The following is a 20,545-nucleotide window of genomic DNA, read 5'->3' on the forward strand; positions in this document are numbered from 1 at the left end:
GAGACAAAAAATACTCTGTGATTCCATTTACATGCATTATAAAATAAGCAAAATAACTAAATCCATAGTGTCAGAAGTAAGGAGAATGGTTACCCTTGGGGTCAGAGGAGTAACAAGAAAGCACAAAGGGGACTTCTGGAGTGCTCCTAAGTTTCCATTTCTTAAACAGTTACACAGATGTGGTTAAGTCTCCAAACTTCACAGAACTATACCCTTAGGTTTTGTGTTTTCCAATATGTGTATAACGCCTCAACAAATAGTTTAAAAAATGGAGAATCAAGTACTCCAAAACATACGCACTCATACCAAGCAGCTCTTACTGTGCACAGTTTTGGTATATATGAATTCATTATCTTTAGTTAAAAAAATGTCAGTTCCCACTCCCCCCCAAAAAAAGCAGTTCAAGTATCAGTTACCACAGTATAATAACTACATAAAGTACAAGACTTAACTACTAGTTCTTTAATCCACAAATCATAACAAATAAAAAATGTGCATCATGATCAGTGATCAATCATGTCACTTCTTTCAAAGTCTCTCAGGTTTGGTTACTGGTATCTCATACCTATTATTTAACTCATGTACAGACAGCAAAGCATGTAGTTGTACTGCCTCCTTGTTTGCCAGTGATAAACCCATGTGACATTTTACAAATGGATAATTTAAACAGAACTGGCAATCAAAGATGAAAGTGCAGCAAAGAAACAGACTGGTAACATACAAGGAGTTAAAGGTGACTGTGGGAATATCAACACTGTATCACTGGATAGAGTCTTGCTGTGTAGCCAGGGGAACTTAGTGAAGACAAACTTATTGATGTTCAAGTGGCTGTGATCAAAAGAATAAAGAGGTCTGAACATGTCCCACAGGAAGTACTGCAAACAAAACACTTCCCATTAAAGGAACTCTCAGAGGTGTTCACATCATTTAAGTGTGCAGGAATCTAATCCAAACTTGGAAGTGTGACAATTTGCTAAAAAAAAAGGAAAGACAACCATTCTATATTCTAAGTTCTATGACAAGACGACAAGCACCATTTAAATTACTCTTAATTTTTTCTTCTACAAAGAAATAAAACTCATACTTTCTTACTATTCCCTTTCCATTTTTTTTCATTTCTATATACATTCATACAAGTAAGAAGTGCTTTCATGTTTTGACAGCAATATCCAAAAGTGTGAAACAATTCCAATTTGTCCCACTGATTATGATCGCTTTCCATGATTTCAGCTGGTACATTTTTATGGTTCCTACTTACCAAAGTGAGAATTGTCTGTATATTAAACTATAATGAACAGCAGTATGTATATGTGTGCATACACACACACACACACAAAATCAGAGATGATAAACTGCTTCAGATAAAAATTCATGCGATATATACATGGGGGGGGGGCATAAGATTCCACTGTAGAAGATACTGCTAATTACAACCTTTCTTTCTTTTATCAACAAAACTTCTGAACTTTAGTCCAGTATTGGAACTCCCAAAACTATACTTTCCAGCCTCCCCTGCTGTTAGGTATAGAGACATGTAACTAGGTTTTGGTCAATGGGTGACAGAGCCATGTTATTAAACTACATACCTACCATTGTCTCTTGTTCCCCCTTTCCTGTTGATTCAAATTCAATACTGTAATGTATCATCCTATCATGTGGATGAGATGTGTCTCGGAGGATGGTAGAATAACAAGACAGAGTGTCATGTCTGGGTCTAAGACAACCTGCTGGAACAGTCACCCTAAACCCCTACAGCACCTACCAGCTTGAACTTCTACATGAGAAAAACAAATTATGTACTGATTTTTGCGTGAACGTACGTTTTCATTTCTCTGGGGAAAACGCCCAAGAGGACAGTTGCTAGGCTATATGGCAGCTGAATGTTTAGTTTTTAAAGAAACTGCCAAACTGTTCTCAGAAGTGGCTCTAGATTATATACTCCCACCAGCAATGAATGAGTGATCCAGTTTCTTCACATTCTCCCCGACCTTTGGTACAGTCACTGTCTTTGATTTTAGCCATTCTATACATACTCTCCTAACACTTATAAGAGTGTCTGCAATGGAGTAGGCATTCAAGCAAGGTGCAAGAAATGAATGCATAAACATGTCAAGCACTTACAATGCACTAGGTACTGTGTTATATGCTATTACATACACTAATCTTTCAAAGTAGGTCCTATTAGTGTAACATTTACGATAGCAGTAAAGTTGCGATGACAAAGGTCAAATTAAAAAGTTTGAACCAGCAGAAGTTTATTTCTTTAACACGAAAATCTGAGTCCGGCTTGCACTTTTCCTTTTAAAGTCATGGCCCAAACACATAAACTTCTGCTCCCATCCTGGTAGCCAGAACGTTGAGGCATGGGATAATACTTGGGATATGTCATCTTTATTTTTAACATAAAAATTTCTATCATAGAAATTTCTTTTACTATAAAATAAGAGACTAATGGATATTGGGGAGACAATTTGACCATTTCTGTCACAATAATTAAACTTATTATAGTGACAGCAAAATAGAAAATCAGTAATGTTACTTAAATTTCCCAAGGTAAGAAGCAAGAGTCAGAATTCAAACCACAGTCTGACCCCACAGGGGTCCTTTACTCTATTATGCTATTATGTCCTACTCTCAATTGCTGTATTTTAGGAAACCATGATACCTTCATGCCATGTAGAAGAAATCAGGTGTACAGCAAATTCTTTTTTACCAGTAAAACCTAAATCTCCTTGAATGCTAATTGTGTATGTTTGGAGTCCATCTTCATGTCAATTCCTTTTAATTCACTTAAGGGGAGAAAATGGTATTTTAAGGAATACACACTGGAAAGAATCCCAAAAAGGTATGGCAATAAAATACTGGCAAATGCTGGCAAATAAGTACTTATACAAATAATTTCCAAATCTTGACCTCTCCTGTAACTTCTACACACCTTCATATTCTTTAACAACTAAATACATGAAAAGCAGATAGGCAAACTATATTAAAGTATAATTGAGCAAAATACAACAAATTGGATTATAAAATCATTCAAATCAACAACCAGGAGATTCAAAATTAAACCAAAAACAAACCTGGTTTTAGTCCACTATATGGTTCATACTCATGTTCCAAGGCACAAACAATCATTTTCAAAATTCTATGTACTGCACTGCTATCCAAACGAAAATCGAGAGGACCTATAACAAGGCTTTTGGTAGACTTCTCCTGAACTATTCCCGTATCTTCATTTTTCCCTGAAGAAAAGTCTTGTTGATTTGCAGAACCTACAAGAAGCCAAATCTTATATTAATATCTTAAGCAATCAGATATACCAATTTTAATATTACTCTTATCTTTTTAGTTTATAGCTTAATGCCTTAAAACCAATTCTTCATTGGCTGAATACACAGAACACTGCCCATCTAGATTTTTCTCTATACAGATGAGACAGTATCATCAACAAAAAAACATTGATTCAAATAACAACTATCCCTATAATCTATTTAATATTACAAGAAGCGCTATAAAACTGAAACAGTCATTCTCAGGAAAACTATTCTCTAAAATCTAACTGGCTAATTAATATCCAATAATTCTATACACAATACTATTATGTTGACTGGAAAACATGAGTGAAGAAAGTTGCATTTTACTATTTTATCTTAGAAGCTTCACTGAAAAATAGATTGTTTACAATTACATGTTCACAGGGTACTGTAAGAGTTGTATAGTTGACCATGGAAATGAACAAGAGATACTACTCGCTTTAAACTTTTTCCAGAACAAAATTATTATAGCCATGCTTCATAGTGCAGAACCCAAGTTCTTCAATCACTTATCACCCCACATATTGAGGAGGAACCAAGGCCTATCTTCTAAGAAAAATCTTGGCTCTACCTACAGGTATTTCTCCTTATCTAATATGTATACTTCCTATACAGGGATTCAGTTTTGATACATAAATCATCTGTTATAAGTGACAACATATGGTAATTTATCATTCTTTAATTTTTTTTAATGTTTATTTTTGAGAGAGTGAGAGAAAGAGTGCAATCGGGGGAAGGGCAGAGAGAGAGAGAGAGACAGAATCTGAAGTAGGTTCCAGGCTCCGAGCTGTCAGCACAGAGCCTGACGTAGAGCTCGAACCCACAAGTCGTGAGATCATGACCTGAGCTGAAGCAAGACGCTTAACCAACTGAGCCACCCAGGGGCCCGGTAATTTTTAATTCTTAAGCCATTTAGTTTATTCGCACAAAACAGGAAAGTAAGACTTCCTAGCACTAATACCTGTAGAATCTAGAAAAGCCCTATTAAACACAAAAGTCCTGTATCTACACCTTCTAATAACTTTTTCAAGAATACATTTCTGTAATTTCAAACAAAGGAGTTCAGTTCAATCTTTAGTCTCAGTGCTATAAAGAAAAAAATTATTCATACATTAAGGTGACCACAGACTTAAATGTCACATCAAATAAATCAAAGTTAATCTTATACATGATATGCATATATATAATATATATATAATAAAAACATAAGTAATATATATAGACAAATAAAACTGAGTCACAGTAGAAATTAGGTATAGGGGCACTAGGATGGCTCTTAAGCATCTGAATTCAGCTAAGGTCATGATCTCTACATGTTCATGGATTCGAGCTCCATATCAGGCTTTGCACTGACAACCCAGAGCCCGTTTCAGATTCTGTCATCCTCTCTCTCTACCCCTCCCCCATTAGCAGTCTCTCCTTAAAAATAACCATTTAAAAAAATGTTTTCTAATTAGGTATAAATAACTGCCATTCACATAAAGAACTAGACCTAGGCCAGGCAAACCTGTTAGGGAGGGTAACTTGAAGACAACAACAAAAAAATTTGGTTATAAGCTCAGAGCCTGGAGCCTATTTCAGAGTCTGTGTCTCCCTCTCTCTCTGACCCTCCCCTGCTCACGCTGTCTTTCTCTCTCCTAGAAATAAAAAATATATATATTAAAAAAAAATTTGGTTAGAAATCACAATATGCAAAGCATGGAAAGTGCCCTGTTTTGAGTTCCATAAGGGCTATTAGGGCTTCCTAAATAAATGTAATTTTATCAGAAGACCCTTTTTTTAGTCATCAAATTGTCTCTAAAATAACAAAAGCCTATAAGCTTTTTTTTTTTCCCCAGATAATACAACTTGATTACAAGGCAGTTTAAGTTTAGATGCCAGTGGCTTGTCTGAAATGAAAANAACGGGCTTTTAGCTAGATCTTTTCAGTAAGGTATTAACTGGACCCACCCTCAATATGTTTGGGTCAAGCCAGCCCCCTGAATGTTTGACTACTCTTATTAAGAGTCAACACAACATCCACGTAGTCCAGTGAAAAGAAAGGACTTAACCAGTCTCCCTGGGACAGCCAGAAGCAACAGCGTCTACACTGCCCCTATCTTTCTATATGTACTTTTATACCTACGGATACAAAACATTTTTCTTCCTATTCTGCAAGCTATCAAAACTACCCCACCAAGCATTTATATTGTCAGTGTGCACATATCCCCAGCTGTCCTCTCTCACTAGAGATTCACCTACTTTCTTCACCCACAGCTTCTCATTAAAGTTTGCTTGTAACTTCTACCTTGGGAGTTTTTTGTTTTTTGTTTTTTTTTTTTTAAGAAGAAAGAGTCTGCTTTAGCTCCATGCTATGAGCTAGAAAATTAACTCCTACACAAAATAATGTAAGAATCAAGTCCTTCTATTCCAGCATTCCCTTCAATTAACACCAACACTGTCCCAAGACATCCAGAGATACACGAGCAATGAGCCATGATGCCTCGCTCTCGTCCTTGCCCTCAGTTCAGTAACTGTTTCAATTTTACCTCTTTATAGCTCTCTAAAATTTGCCTTTTGTAGGCTGTATTTTCAGCTATCTTTTATTTTAGGTCCATAAAAACGTGTGGAGTAACTTCCCAAGAAAGACTTGAAAGGCACTAATCATAATAACAAATATTCAAACAGTTATGTTAATAAGAATTATTTCAATTTAGTTTGTAAAACACTGAGTGCTTTCAGGCAGCATAATAAAAAAATAACTGTCAGGGGCGCCTGGGTGGCTTAGTCGGTTAAGCGTCTGACTTTCGCTTGGGTCATGATCTCGCGGTTTGTGGGTTCGAGCCCCGCGTCGGGCTCTGTGCTGACTGCCAGCTCAGAGCCTGGAGCCTGTTTCAGTCTGTGACTCCCTCTCTCTCTGACCCTCCCCTGCTCACGCTGTCTCTCTCTCTCTCTCTCCTAGAAATAAATAAAACATTAAAAAAAAAAAACTGTCAGAAAATGCTTATCAATATCAAGCAGTAGCACAGGAAATTTATTAAGTGAATTTTTATTTATATGTCATTTCATTTCATAATGTGGGTAAAGTACTAACTACTATGGCATTTATCACAACAAAAATAAATATAGTTTTTTGTACTGCATACTAGTTTCTTGCATTAATTAGAATACTATCATGAACTCACTTTAAACACACCAATCATCCACTTTCAAAATTTCAGAATTCACTACAAATTTTTCAAAATTCTTAGTTTAGTATACACATTTAGATACTTATTTAGGGTATTTTGGTAATTTGGAATACATAAACAAATAAATGTCAACGGACACCAAACCAAGCATTTTAGATAAAATATTTCTTTAAATTATTTAATATTAATCTCTGTGAGAATTCAAAATACTTTTAAGTTCATTCTACAAATGTCTTGTTTCAAGTAATCAAAGAAGAAAATCTGAATATAGTTGTTATGAATGCAGGCTGTACAGTCTGACTGGCTGGGTTCAAATCCCACAGAATAGGTATGTGATGTTGATCAAGTTACTTAACTTATCTAGGACTGGCTGTTTTCATCATTTGTAAAATGAGGATAAGGTTATCTACCTTTAGGGTTATTATGAGGACTGAACAAGTTAATACATGTGAAACACTCAGAATAGCACCTTCCATTTAAAACCATTTAATAAATAATCATTAATCATCGTCGCCATAACCGCATTATAAATGAATATAGAATCACAATGAGAAACAAACATATAAACACAATTACCTAAAAGCAGGCAAGGAATAAACAGATTATTGAATAAATGAATACATTTTTCAAGTACATGCAATATTCACAAATTAACAGTGAAATTTTATTTTATCAAAAAAAAAAAAATCCCTATCTGCACAACTGAGAAAGTAGATGTGTAGTAGTAGACCAAAAGCAAGACAGTAATTACCACAAATCTCACAACAGTAAGTTTCCTCTGGTGAAGAAGGGAGAAGAGTGTGATTTTTAAAAAAGAATGCATAGAATGCATATTGGATGCAGATACTGTCCTACTTCTTGGCTTAGTGTGGAGAATACACAGGTGTTTCATTTATAATTCTTTGCTATTCTGCACATAAATGTATGTTTGTATTTTATAACCTAACAGTTTTTTATTTTTTTTTTTATTTTTTTTTTAATGTTTTATTTATTTTTAGGAGAGAGAGAGAGAGAGACAGCGTGAGCAGGGGAGGGTCAGAGAGAGAGGGAGTCACAGGCTGAAACAGGCTCCAGGCTCTGAGCTGGCAGTCAGCACAGAGCCTGACGCGGGGCTCAAACCCACGAACTGCGAGATCATGACCCAAGCGAAAGTCGGACGCTTAACCGACTAAGCCACCCAGGCGCCCCTAATAGTTTGTTTTTAAAAAGTTAAGGACTCAGGGATGCCTGAGTGGCTCAGTTAAGTGTCCAACTCTTAATTTTGGCTTAAGTTATGATCTCACAGTTCATGAGTTCAAGCCCTACTAAGCTATCAGTTCAGAGTCTGTTTCAATTCTGTCTTCTTCTCTCTCTGCCCCTCCCCCATTAGCACTTTCTCAAAAATAAACATTAAAAACAATTTTTTAATTTGTTGTAAATAACATTCCATTCACAAAGAACCATTGTCTTCCAGAGCTACACCAGGCAAACCTGTCTCCCTCTCTTTCTAACCCTCCCCAGCTCTCTCTCTCAGATATAAATAATTTAATTAAAATTAAAAAGGACTCAGATATTTATAACACTGTACACTATTCATGGAAATGGAAAATATGAAAAGTGTAACAGTTAACAAACCACCAATTTCTTACACAGACCATATATAAGCACAGTAGCAAATATAAACTATGTTTCCATAGTATATGTACAAATAAAATTTTTCAGTGCTGAGTTTCCTTCCTTGAAGAACAGCTACTTGATACTCTACCTCCTAAAAAGATACCAAATCCACAGCACACGTATAAGCCTCCATTCTAAGCCAGAAGAAACATATCATTTCACATTTGGTAACTATAACACTATAGCAACTTATAAAGTTCTTAGAACACAGACTTCTGAGTTACCCTCTCCTATATATATATAAATGGCTACTAAACATCTCTACCTCCATGTCCACAGGTAACTCAAAACACATTTTACCAGGGCACCTGGGTGGCTCAGTCAATTGGGCATCTGACTTCGGCTCACATCATGATCTAGCGGTTCCTGAGTTCAAGCGCCACATGGCGCTCACTACTGTCCACACAGAACTCACTTCAGATCCTCTGCGCCTGCCCCCCGCTTCGTCCCAACTTGCACTCTCTCAAAAATAAATCAAACATCAAAAAAAACCCTGTTTTCTTCCAAAATCTTTTCTTGTTTCTATCTTCCTTAGTGGCTATCCTAGCCTCCAAGTAACTCAAGACCAAAATCTGATACACAATATAAGATTTAAATAAAGCAATGCAAAGGCAGTGAGTGAACATTTTATGCACAGAATTAAATCAATCTGAAAGAGTAAGAATCAGGAAGCCAGTATAAAAAAAAAAAGCAATTAAAATCTAGATAAAACAGCATATTGAATGAGAATGATAACAGTGAAGTTTACAAGAAGTAAATGAATTTAAGATAGATTTTGTAGATAAATTTTGACAATTCATTTTTTTGTCAGGCGTCAATTGGTCAAACTGACGAACTGGAAGCTAGAAAAGGAGGAGTGTGTCATGATGATCCCTAGGTTTCTGGCTTGAGGAACCAGAAGATAGAACAATGTTCCAAGACTGAAACTAGAAGAGAAGCAGCAGTAGATGGTCATAGGGATTTTAATAATTCCATTTGAACATATTCAGTTTTGAAATATTCATGAAACACATAAAGAAGTAAAAATGTCAAATATGCATTGGATATTTAATTCTAAATTGAAAGAAGTTTGGACTAAAATTACAAATATGTGCATAAACAACATATAGAAGGTACTTCAATCCATGTAAAAGAATAAGATAAACTTCAGAAAAGAGTTCAGGGAAAAAAGTAAATCCAAGGTTTATCAAGGAGACAACAACATTTAGAAATCCATTACAAAAAGAGGAAGCAGAAAATTACTGTCCTTTCTGTTTTCATCTAACAAAACTTCAAGATCAACTCCTCTGTGAAGTCTTTAACCCCACACATAAAAGTAGTCACTTTCTAACCTAGACTCTTGGCTCTGCATCTATACTACTGTTCTTAACGTGCTGTATATAACCATTGAAGTGCATAAACACTACCTATTAGTTTCTGGAGAAATGCTTTGGTCTTCTTACCATTTACTACATCTAACTCATCACCTACCATACAGAAATGATTTCTTAATATATGAAAAATTAACAACAAAAAAGGATAAACCTATTTTCACTAGGTTTCCAATGCAAAAATAAAGATTAGAATAAGCACAATATAGTAATAATAACAAACACATAAAATATCAGTTAAATTTTGAAAAACATTTTAATAAATGAAACATATAATAAAAGACTATGTATCTATAGTCTCCAAAATTTATGTCCACTACTCTGCTTGAAACAGTTACTTAAATAAAAAGATCTATATAAACTCCAAAATGTTATTTAATACATAAAAGGAAATGTTTATGCTTTCTGACAACTTAACGTAATATGAAATTTGATGTATCAAACTTTTACTATTGGGTACATAACAGAACTAAATCTAGTTGGTTATATAAAATGTCTCCTCAACCTGCTACATGAAGATTAAAAATATAAGTGTCTAACCAAATTCTAACATGATATTAAAATTACACCATTCCCTAAAGTAACAGGAGGTAAATCTGATGTAACAGATGACAACCAGTGAAGGACCAACTGATTCTGAAAGTCTTTTGTTTCTGTTTTCAAGGAAAAGCAAAAGTAAAGAAACGAAACTAGTACCTTTGCCACTGATGTTCTCCATTGTATACAGGTAATCCATGTAAAAAGCCCCAAACCTTTGCATTCCAGCTATCTCAGTGTATGTCTCCTGCCAACAAAGAAAAGCAATTAGAACACACATTGTATAGAAGAGACTTTTGAGTTTAAAACCTGATAGGTCAAGAATCAGATACACATCCTTAGACAGAACGTGTATCAATTCAAAGGATTACCAAAACAAAAGAACAGCGGCTATCCAAAGAATTCACGTCTAAGAAAGGTAATGTTAACACTACAATAGACCACACAAAAGGACATCCAAAACTCTATTAGACATTTTGACCACTTTTATCAAAAATGTCTGGTTAATGAATACCTATAATGGAATAGGACAGTATACCATTCACCTTTATTAACATCACAAAACTGTCTAATATATATACTCTCAAATATATTTAATCTTTAAATAATCTAGTACACTTAAATGAAACTTAAATACTAAAGACAGACTAAAATATTTATAATATATGGAAGTAGACAGATTAAAATTAAATTCTTTATAAAAGTAAACGTAGTAAAAAGAGTTAAAATGTATTTTATTTATTCTATTATATTAACCTTCAGGTAAACTTTTTTTCATGTTTAATTTATTCCATTAGAAGTACACTACTTTTATATAAAATATTCAGATAACACTAAGTTACATACATAGTAAAATGTTAAATTATTCATCTCTTCCCATTAATCCCATACAGAAAGGAACTAAAATTAGAAGACAACTCTACAAGTTTCCTCCATGACTATTTTACCATTAGAGAATGGAGAAACCAACTAACTGGCTACATACAATATATAAGTAGAGACCTTCTTGCACTCTTCAAACTTCTCTAAAGGTAAAAGCTGGACAATGCTCTAAATGGTTCAATGAACAATACATTCAGAATATATTACTTGAGAAGAAAAATGGCAATCACAAGTATTCACACAAAGTATCCACCCTAACAGAGCCTAGAAACTGGCTCAACTATATATTCTCTAACCTTATGATGAACTGCATCCAAGATAAATTCTGCACGAGTACCATTATTTTCTGGACTTCGGTAATCAAACAATGAGTTTGTAAGGTATGTCAAACCTTTCATACTCAAATTTTCACCACAAATGAAGAAACAGGCTTCCTGAAAATAAATACAAATTTCTTAACAGGAGGAAAAATCATTAAACTGTTAAAGAAAATAAAACCTTGGTTTCATAATACCCATTCAGTAGTCCATAGAAATCACTACAACTTGAAGCCCTATAAAAAGACAAGGAACGTTGTCTCCATTTTCACTGCCTATTTTAGCAAAGAACATTTTAACAAACCAAAAAAGAACTCCAAGTAGCTGCCATAAACAAGAAAGAAGAAACATTTATGAATTGGGAAGTATTTGGAACTACTGTCCAGGTGTTAAGTGCTACCAACTTTCTAAATTCCCCTGAGCTCTATAATTTCTTACAGGGCAAAACAGTAAAGTTCCTCTCTTAAGCCAAAGATATATGTAGTCTAACAAATTTTTTTGGTACGGTTAAGCACTTCAATAAGCACTTCATTATCCCTGCGTTCTATCCAAAGAAAAAAACAAGAGGAGGGGAAGAAACGGAGATTTTGACTTACAGTTTCACTTCTATTCATATTCTCTTCAAAATCTTTAACACCCATAATTCCTTTAAGGCACATGGCTCTGCAACCTACAAAACCAATCTGGCAATCAAAAAAAGGCTCTCCCATCATGAGGGCCTGTAAGAGGGAAGGAAACATTAGAACTAAGAATTTGAATTTCATGAAAATGTTATAGGCTTTCATTGTAGAATTTCTAAATTAGGAGAAACAACTTCTTTAGAATTATGGCCTTTGCAAATTTATTCTCCTCAGATCATAAACCCTACTAAATTAAGAAATAGCTAACTTGTCTCTGTATCCTCAAATCTGTGTATCCTCAATGACTGGCACCTTATGAACATTAATCTACACATACAAATGAGCTCACACAAGTTAAATGAAAAACATAAAAGGAAAAATTAACACTCCATGTTACAGTAGAATCTTTGTTAAGTATTTCAACCAATACTACTGGTGACTAAAATGAAATATAAAACCATAAATGTATTTTAAACATACCACTTATGATAAAAGCCTGCATTTATTAAATATTAACTCTAAAAGCCATGCAAAAAGTTTTAAAAATATATGTTCAATGTTGAAAGATTACCTCAACTGTAGTTCCTTCTTGTTCCCAACACAATACTTCTTTAGATTTTACTTTCTGAGGGCTATAATAACTACTCTCAGCTTGCATTTCAGTGAGCTAAGAAACAATGTAAGAATATTAAGTAAAATTAGTATTAGGATAGCAATAAACTGTCATTATTATGATAAATTGATGGAAACTGGGCCAATTTTAAGACTCAGGAGATTTAATTATTAAGCAGGAAAACAGGTGCAACAAAAACAGCTGTGACAGATTATCCATGGTATAAAGGTTGAACATGCTAGCCTAAACTCACAGAGAATTTAAGTATCATCTTATTTTTATTTAACTCCTTTGTCTTAATATTGCTTGAAAAGGTAAATGCTGTGTAAACTCTAAGTCTCATAGTTATGATTCACATATTCTGCAAAAAATTTCTATGTATTTTAACCTCAATTCAATATACATTCAACCAGGCTTAGTTCAATCATTTCCAAAATTTCTCCCAAATTTTTCATCAAAAAGAAAATTATGAAAAGACACAAATAGAGTCAACAAAACTTATTCTAGTTCTGTGAGGGAAGTAGGACCGTGGGTGTTTACTTTCAAAGTTATGTGTCCCATAGTATGTCTCAGACTCATTCAGTGATGCAAACACTTAATGGGTGACAGCTGGATAACAAGTACTAATCAAGATGCTGCCGAAACAACAACTCTTGCACCCCTGAAGCTTACAACACATAACTCGTACGTATCCAAAAACGAGAAAAATTATTTTCCAAAGGTAGTTTTCTAAATGCAATGTGGTATCCTGGTTGGGATCACGTTACAGAAAACAACATTATAAAATGCAAGTAAAGCCTTGAATTTAATAGTAATTGGCGTCCCAGTTTTGACAAATGTACTATGATAGCATAAGATGTTAACAATAGGGAAACTGAGTAATGAGTTACTGTGAACTCCCTACTTTGCAAGTCTTCTGTAAATCTAAAACTGTTTTAAAATAAAATTTCTGTATTTTTTAAAGGTATTCTGCCTGTGTTTGCTAATGAGACCCTTCCTTAAACTCCTATGTAGTCGATGGATTCTTCAAACATAAATGCAAAGTCAAAGATCACATTAAAAAACTTTTAAAAAAAACAAACAGGGGTGCCTTGTTTAAGTGTCGAACTTCAGCTTCAACACAGGTCATAATCTCGCAGTTCATGAGTTTGAGCCCCATGGAGGGGTCTGTGCTGACAGGCTCCAGCCTTGAGCTTGCTTCGGATTCTATGTCTCCCTCTCTGCCCCTACCCGCTCAAGCATGCATGCTCGCTCTCGCTCTCTATCCCTCTCTCTCTCAAAAATAAACATTAAAAAAATAAGTTATAAAAACAATATGTAACTTACGTCAAGTAGAACTAAGCCAAAAAGTTATTTTAAGCATGATAACTTCTTTATACTTAAAATCAACTAATTATTCTCCTTTTTATAGCAAATAGTTTATTCCATATAAGCCTTTATTTCTTAGATGCTTCTAGAACTGGTATATACAATGTTGCTATTTTAAAATACAATTCTATGAAATGCTCAAGTAAATTCAGTATTTTAAACTTGATCACCCTTCAGCTGTCTACAATTATTGTAGAGAAAAAGCAATTAATTGATTAAAAGGACTCAAACATTACAAGAACAATTTTCAACGTGATTTTAAAATGCTACATTTAATTTGGCATGATTTTTGTTGGATTCATATCAACTGTTCAGAATGCTAATGCAGAAACATGACCTTATTTTCTGACCAAAATATGAACCACAAATTAATTCCATACATTCTTTAAATCCAAGCTGAACAATGAAGTCTAATGTTTTCCTCCTAAATATCAACATATTTCCCTTAGAGAAACCTTAGAGACATAAATTTTCAAAAAAATTTTTTAATTTATTAACTAATGACAAGTACTGCCCCAACAGTCTATAAAAGTTCTGTATATAATTACAAACTATTATGATTTAGTTTAACACAATTCTTATCAATGAAGAGAAATATACCAGGACAATTTCAAATTTGAAAGTAAATATACAAACATCACGAGAAAAGATAGAACTTTGCTAGCAATCCCTAACTTCCCTCACAAACTCAAAGTAACTTTTTTTGTATCATCTAAAACTGCAAAATACTATAAGTTTTCACTTGTGTGGAATTTAAAAACCAAAACAAATGAACAAATAAGAAAAATCAGACCATAAATACAGAGAACAAACTGATGGTTGTCAGAAAGGAGGGGTTTGGGGAGGGGTTGAACAAAATGGATGAAGGAGATTGGGATATACAGGGTTCCAGTTAGGGAACGAATAGGTCAGGGGAATATAAAAGGCACACCATAGGGAATATACTCAATGATACCATAATAGCATCGTATGGTGACAGATGGTAGCTGCACTTGTGGTGAACACACCATAATGTATAAAGATGTGTACAGAGATGTGGAATCCTTTCCTTGTACATCTGAAACTAATGTAACATTGTGTGTCAACTCTGCTCAAAAAATTATTATACCAAGAAAAATTGTAAGTTTAATGTGAGTTCTCTAAATAGTTAATTCATGGTGCTGTTACTAAGATATGTTTATATGTCTTTAAGAACTTAAGCTTGAAGTTGGTCCGAGGATTGTGGGTTATCGTTAAGCTGATTAAGAACTTAAGCTTGTTTATACTTATAATTAATACAATTAAAATTACTGCCAAAAACATCTATTAAGTACAGAGGTGATCATATAATAAAATTTTTTTTAATTTTTTTAATAAATTAAAAAATAAAATTGACAATACATGTAATGATTGCTGGCAATAGTTGGCTTTTTTATTATATGTTTTAAAGATTTTATTATTTTATTTTTAACTTTACAGACTGATGCATACTCCCTTTCAAAGCTAGATCAGTGAATTATAATTATGAAATCTGTAATAAAAAATGTGTGCCATAGAAGAATTCAGAAAAAAAATGACATCACCATAGCACAGCTATTTTATTTTTGCCCCAAACTTTATTACCAAAAAAATCTTTTAAACCAATTAAGCTCAACTTTTGCTAAAACTCACTTTCTACCTTTTACAGGGTTTGTCATATTAGAAAATACTTAATGATTTTATTAGAAAAGTCTTTAAAGACTTTAAAAGTATTTTTATCTACCATCTGCTATAGTTATAAATTGTATATCAAGATACTTCAAGCAGTTAAACAACCAAGTCAAATTAAAAACACCATGAAGGCAAAAACTTGATTTTTTTTTTTTTTTCTGTTCCACACTTACAACATCTAACAAGTTACCTGGAATACTACTTCACAGGTTGAACAGAGGTGTTTACCTCCTTCAGAAAAATGCCTCCATAATAAACCAACAAAGACAAATAAAATTGAAGAAGTAAAATCTAAAAAAGAATCCCAAAGTTTTGGACAATGGAAAGCAGATGAGGAAACAGGTAAAAGGATGGATGAATTTATTTGTTCAATATATACCAGGCAATTTCCAAGAGCTGGAGATAACTTTTCAAAGTAGCCTTTTATTAAACTACCACCTACTGAGTTTAGTATACTACAAAAAAAATAATATCCACAACTTCCTGAAAAGGCTATTATTCTTCCATCCACTGATAAACACTTGGGTTGTTTCAACTTCTGCTTTAGAGTGTTTTATTTTATTTTTAAGCAATCTCTATACCCAAATGGCATGGGCTCAAACCCACAACTCCAAACTCAAGGGTCGCATGCTCAACCAACAGAGTCAGCCAGGGACTTCAGTTTGGTTTAATCTTTTGCCTGTTGTGAATCATGTTTTTATGAACATTCATGTACATCTCTTTGAGTACAGTTTTGAGTATATACCTAGAAATGGAATTATTGAGTCATAACTCTATATTTAAACTTTTTGAGGAACCACCAAACTATTTTCCACAGCAACTATACCATTTTACATCCCCACCAGTGTTCCCATTTGCTTTTAACCAACTCCAGCTAAGATTCCACCAGTGTCAAATCACTGCTCTATTCAAGATCACCAACAATTCCCACAATGCCAAATCTAATGATCCATTCTCACAAATGACCTACTCTGTCAACTTTAAAACATTTATGGCACTCAGCTTCCAGACAGACACTCTTGGTTTTCTGCCTAACTTATTTTCAGTTTCCCACACTATTTCTGCCTCTTCTTTCCAAATACTTAACATCACAGTGCCCCAGAGTTTGGCCCTAGAACCTCTCCTTTTTATCTCTACTGATTCTAGCCTTAATAAAATCCTCTCAAATTTATAGACCCAGACCCAACTTCTAATCTGAACTCTAGAGAAGAAATAATTTTATGAAGGATTGCTAGCGTATCTTACATCTATTAAGTGTGAAACAAACTTTAAACCAGACCCTTTCCCAGAAGTCAAAATTAATGCATTAAAGATGAAAGAAATATGAACAGCAAAAAAAAGGAAACCTACTTTGAAAGTTACAGTTGCCTTCGTACAATAAAATCCTATAGACACAATAGGATCCTTCAAAGTCTGTGCTTTCTGCTGATGCATGGTTGATGTAGGATCATTCCCAAGGAAGTCTTCCTCGCTATCATCATAACTCACAATTGCGGGCACAAATGACCAGGCCCATGATACCCATCCCTGTGGCTGCTCATCATCTTGCTGTGCATACAGCTCTTGGCCTTTGTACTGAGCAGGATACTGCGTATCTATTCTTGTTTCATCTTCAGCACCTAGCAAAATAAAGTCATTTTAAATAAATCAACAGAATTTGACTAAAAGGGAAATTAGGAATGTAAATTCTATAAAAATATTTCTTCCACATTCTTCTTTTGAAATACAAAGTATGAACAAATTATGCACTGGTTATTATTAGTTGAAGCCAGGAATTTAGCATTACTACTCTCAAGTTTCTATATGTTATACTATGTTAATCCCTTATAGTCCATAATTAATGTTAAATGGAGAGTAGTTTATAACATAATTTTAATGTATCTTATAAACACAAGAAATAAATTCATTCTTTACCATTCCATTAACTAAAAACTAACTTCCAAAAATAACACTTAAGTGCTAAAAACCTGAGTTTTCTCAGAAACATAGTATCATAAATATCTAAGAAAGTTATTTCCTGATGTACCCAATAAAAAAAAAAAAATGTCAAGCACTCCTAGGCAAAAGGCATCCCCCACTCCAAGGTGTCCAGGTTGCTCACTTGGTTGAGCATCTAACTCTTGATTTCAGCTCAGGTCATGATCCCAGGGTCAAGGGATCAAGCCCCTCATCAGGCTCTGCAATGAGCATAAAGCCTGCTTAAGATTCTGATTCTCTCTCTCTCTCTCTCTCTCTCTCTCTCTCTCCCCCCACACACACACACACATCCCTCTCTCTCTCCCCCCTAACCCCCATGCCCTCTCCTCCACTCTCTAAAATAAAAAAATTAAATGCAACCCCCCCAAAAAAACAATTATCCCTAAGAACAAAAGTATTACAATATACTTATCCTTTATTTTTAAGTAAGCTTCACACAGATCTTGAACTCACAACCCTGAGATCAAGACCTAAGTTGAGATCAATAGTTCCATGGTTAACCAACTAAGCCACCCAGGTGTCCCTATAATAGAATTATTCTTATATGAAATAAAAAAAATAGTGTCAGTGACTCTTTATTAGTGGGCAACATATATTATTCTTTCCTATTCTAGAGAAGAAAAAATTATAGCAAAGAACTTTCATTTGGTTAGAAATTGGCAAAGGGTTTAAATTCCAACCACTCCAACTTATGCCTCTTTCATCAAGACAAACTCCATCCCAACCCCTTAACGTTACCCTAAACAATACAAACAAAAAACATGTATCATCATGTAATTTAGGCAGGGAAAATCACTTTTAGAAAATTCATGATATAATTCAAGCATATTTACTGCTTAGTGATACATCTATAAAACACACACTCCATTAAATACCATCTTCATTCAGATCCACTGATTCTGAATTTCTAGCTAGTTTTCTGGCTAGAATAATTTCATAACTCTTTAATCCTTATAACAGGGGACTCCTGGAACATACTGTACTTAAAGGTTATGAAACATGGCTATCTACCTTCATTCATCTGGAAAGGAAAATAAAGTAGTAACTAAAGAATCTAAAATACAGTACACCATAGGCATCTTACTTAAAATTATAAAAGGTACAATCCAGAAAATATTTTGTATAATCTTGCTGTGTAACCGTATATATTTTATCAGTTTCTATTGATGAATAAAGCCTGTTATTAACTGTCCCTAAGTTCTCAAATTGGACACCAATGAATATCATCTCAGTTATAAAACAAGTTAGGTCACTTCAACCCAGTTAGGAATGACCAGGTTGAGTCCACAAACTGGACTCTCAACCTCTGCTGTCTATAAACCATTAAAACAGAGGTAGTATCCACTGCTTGATCTTGTGAAACAAAAGAAACATCACTAAAAGAGGCCTGGAAAACAGCCACTATAACTTATACTTAATATTAAGTTAAGAAATTAAGAGGGATTCTGATGAAAGAGGCTTCTAAAGTTTCAAATCTCTGCTCACTGTTTTGCAAAAAGAATGAATTAGAGCCTTGAAATGAAAAAGACATCTCCCTAATTTCTGGCTACAATTTCCTAAAATACTCTTTTCCTTAAGAACAGTGCATCTTTCTCTTTTAAGATTTATTTATTTTGAGAGAGGGAGAAAATGAGTGGGGGAGGGACAGAGAGAGAGAGACAGAGAGAGAGAGCACACGCAAGAGGGAGGAAATCAGAAGCAGGCTCCATGCTGTCAGTGCAGAGCCCAATGTGGGTGGCTCAATCTCACAAACCATTATACCATTATATCATTACCTGAGTCAAAATCAAGAGCCAGATGCATAGCCAACTGAACCACCTGAAAAGCCCCCAGAACAGTGCATCTTAATCTAGGGCCCTTTGATAAAATTCAGGGACTTCATAAATTTCAACAGAAAAATATATATTAAGTATTTAAAGTGTAGCAAGCAAATTATGAAAATATGTAACAAATCACAGTTGCATAGTTTAATTATAAATAAAACTAACAAATCACAACTGCATCACAATCAACTGTAAAACCTACAAAAATCAGATGTATCAAGTAATACTTGTGAAGCTAACTCAAAATACCATTTACACACATTATGCCTTTGAAACTATGACAGTTATTAGACTTCCTGCTAATTGTCATTAATGTATTAACATAGAAGCACATATTTAAAAAAACAAAAAAGATAAAATATGGAAAATAATATTTTTCAAAACTAGGTATCAGGCAGTTAAGCCAGTGAGTCCTGAGAGATGGGAAACAAGAAAAATGAAGTGTATGCTTGCCCCACCATACCACCTCGAAAGAATTTCTAAACCAGGGATGAGAAAGACAGAATTGGAGCAGAGCTCAGTAGTCTCCTTGGATAAGAAGATAGAGTAGTGAGTCCAGGGAGACTAAGGTGGCTAGAGTTTGCAGGGCAGAGTACCAAACAAGAAAGACCTGTTCAGAGAGAGAGAGAGAGAGAGAGAGAGAGAGAGAGATCTTCATAGCTGCAGAGGGTCCAACTCCAGGCCTCTGCTAAGTATTAATCAGTTTCATACAGGAACTACTGAGGCCATAAAAAGAACCAAAGGAAAAAAGCAAAGAAAAGAATCCCTCAATAGTTAATGCAAAATAGCGAATAGGTTGTGTTCTCAGCAAGAAGAAAGAAAAAAACCATCAAGAAATAAGACAAATGGTGAATTGTGGCAGTAGTGGGACAAAACTGGCCCTAAGTTAATGGCAGCTCTGATCTGAACTAAAAAACATTTAAACCAAAAACAAAAACACAAAGCCATTTAAAGACAAGTGAATTAAATTGTTTCCAAGTAACTTCAATTTTTGCTAGAATACAAATATATCCAGCACCCAGCAAGATAAAATTTACAATGTTTGGCATCCAATTAATAATTATCAGGCAATATGGGGCACCCAGGTGGTTCAGTCAGTTAAGTATCCAACTCTTGACTTTCACTCAGGTCATGATTTTACAATTCATGAACGAGCATGGAGATTGGGATTCTCTCCCTCTCTCTCTGCCCTCCCCCCCACCCCCGCTCATG

At 34.4% G+C, this 20,545-nt stretch overlaps 1 protein-coding gene across 2 annotated transcripts in view; it reads right to left on the reverse strand.

The window, feature by feature from the left end:
- VPS13B (vacuolar protein sorting 13 homolog B) overlaps window positions 1-20,545 on the reverse strand; it is a 761,997-nt gene that overhangs the window by 683,870 nt on the left and 57,582 nt on the right. For both annotated transcript variants that reach the window (XM_077748161.1, XM_077748160.1), the window contains exons 8-13: window positions 16,884-17,152; window positions 12,435-12,530; window positions 11,840-11,962; window positions 11,223-11,360; window positions 10,204-10,291; window positions 3,078-3,269 (exon numbers count right to left, since the gene is read on the reverse strand). In XM_077748161.1, the coding sequence (XP_077604287.1) occupies window positions 3,078-3,269; window positions 10,204-10,291; window positions 11,223-11,360; window positions 11,840-11,962; window positions 12,435-12,530; window positions 16,884-17,152 (906 nt within the window). The remainder of the gene's footprint in view (window positions 1-3,077; window positions 3,270-10,203; window positions 10,292-11,222; window positions 11,361-11,839; window positions 11,963-12,434; window positions 12,531-16,883; window positions 17,153-20,545) is intronic.

The sequence above is a fragment of the Crocuta crocuta genome, unplaced genomic scaffold (assembly GCF_008692635.1).
Source record: "Crocuta crocuta isolate KB4526 unplaced genomic scaffold, BGI_CrCroc_1.0 scaffold39, whole genome shotgun sequence".
NCBI classification, from domain to species: Eukaryota; Metazoa; Chordata; class Mammalia; order Carnivora; family Hyaenidae; genus Crocuta; species Crocuta crocuta.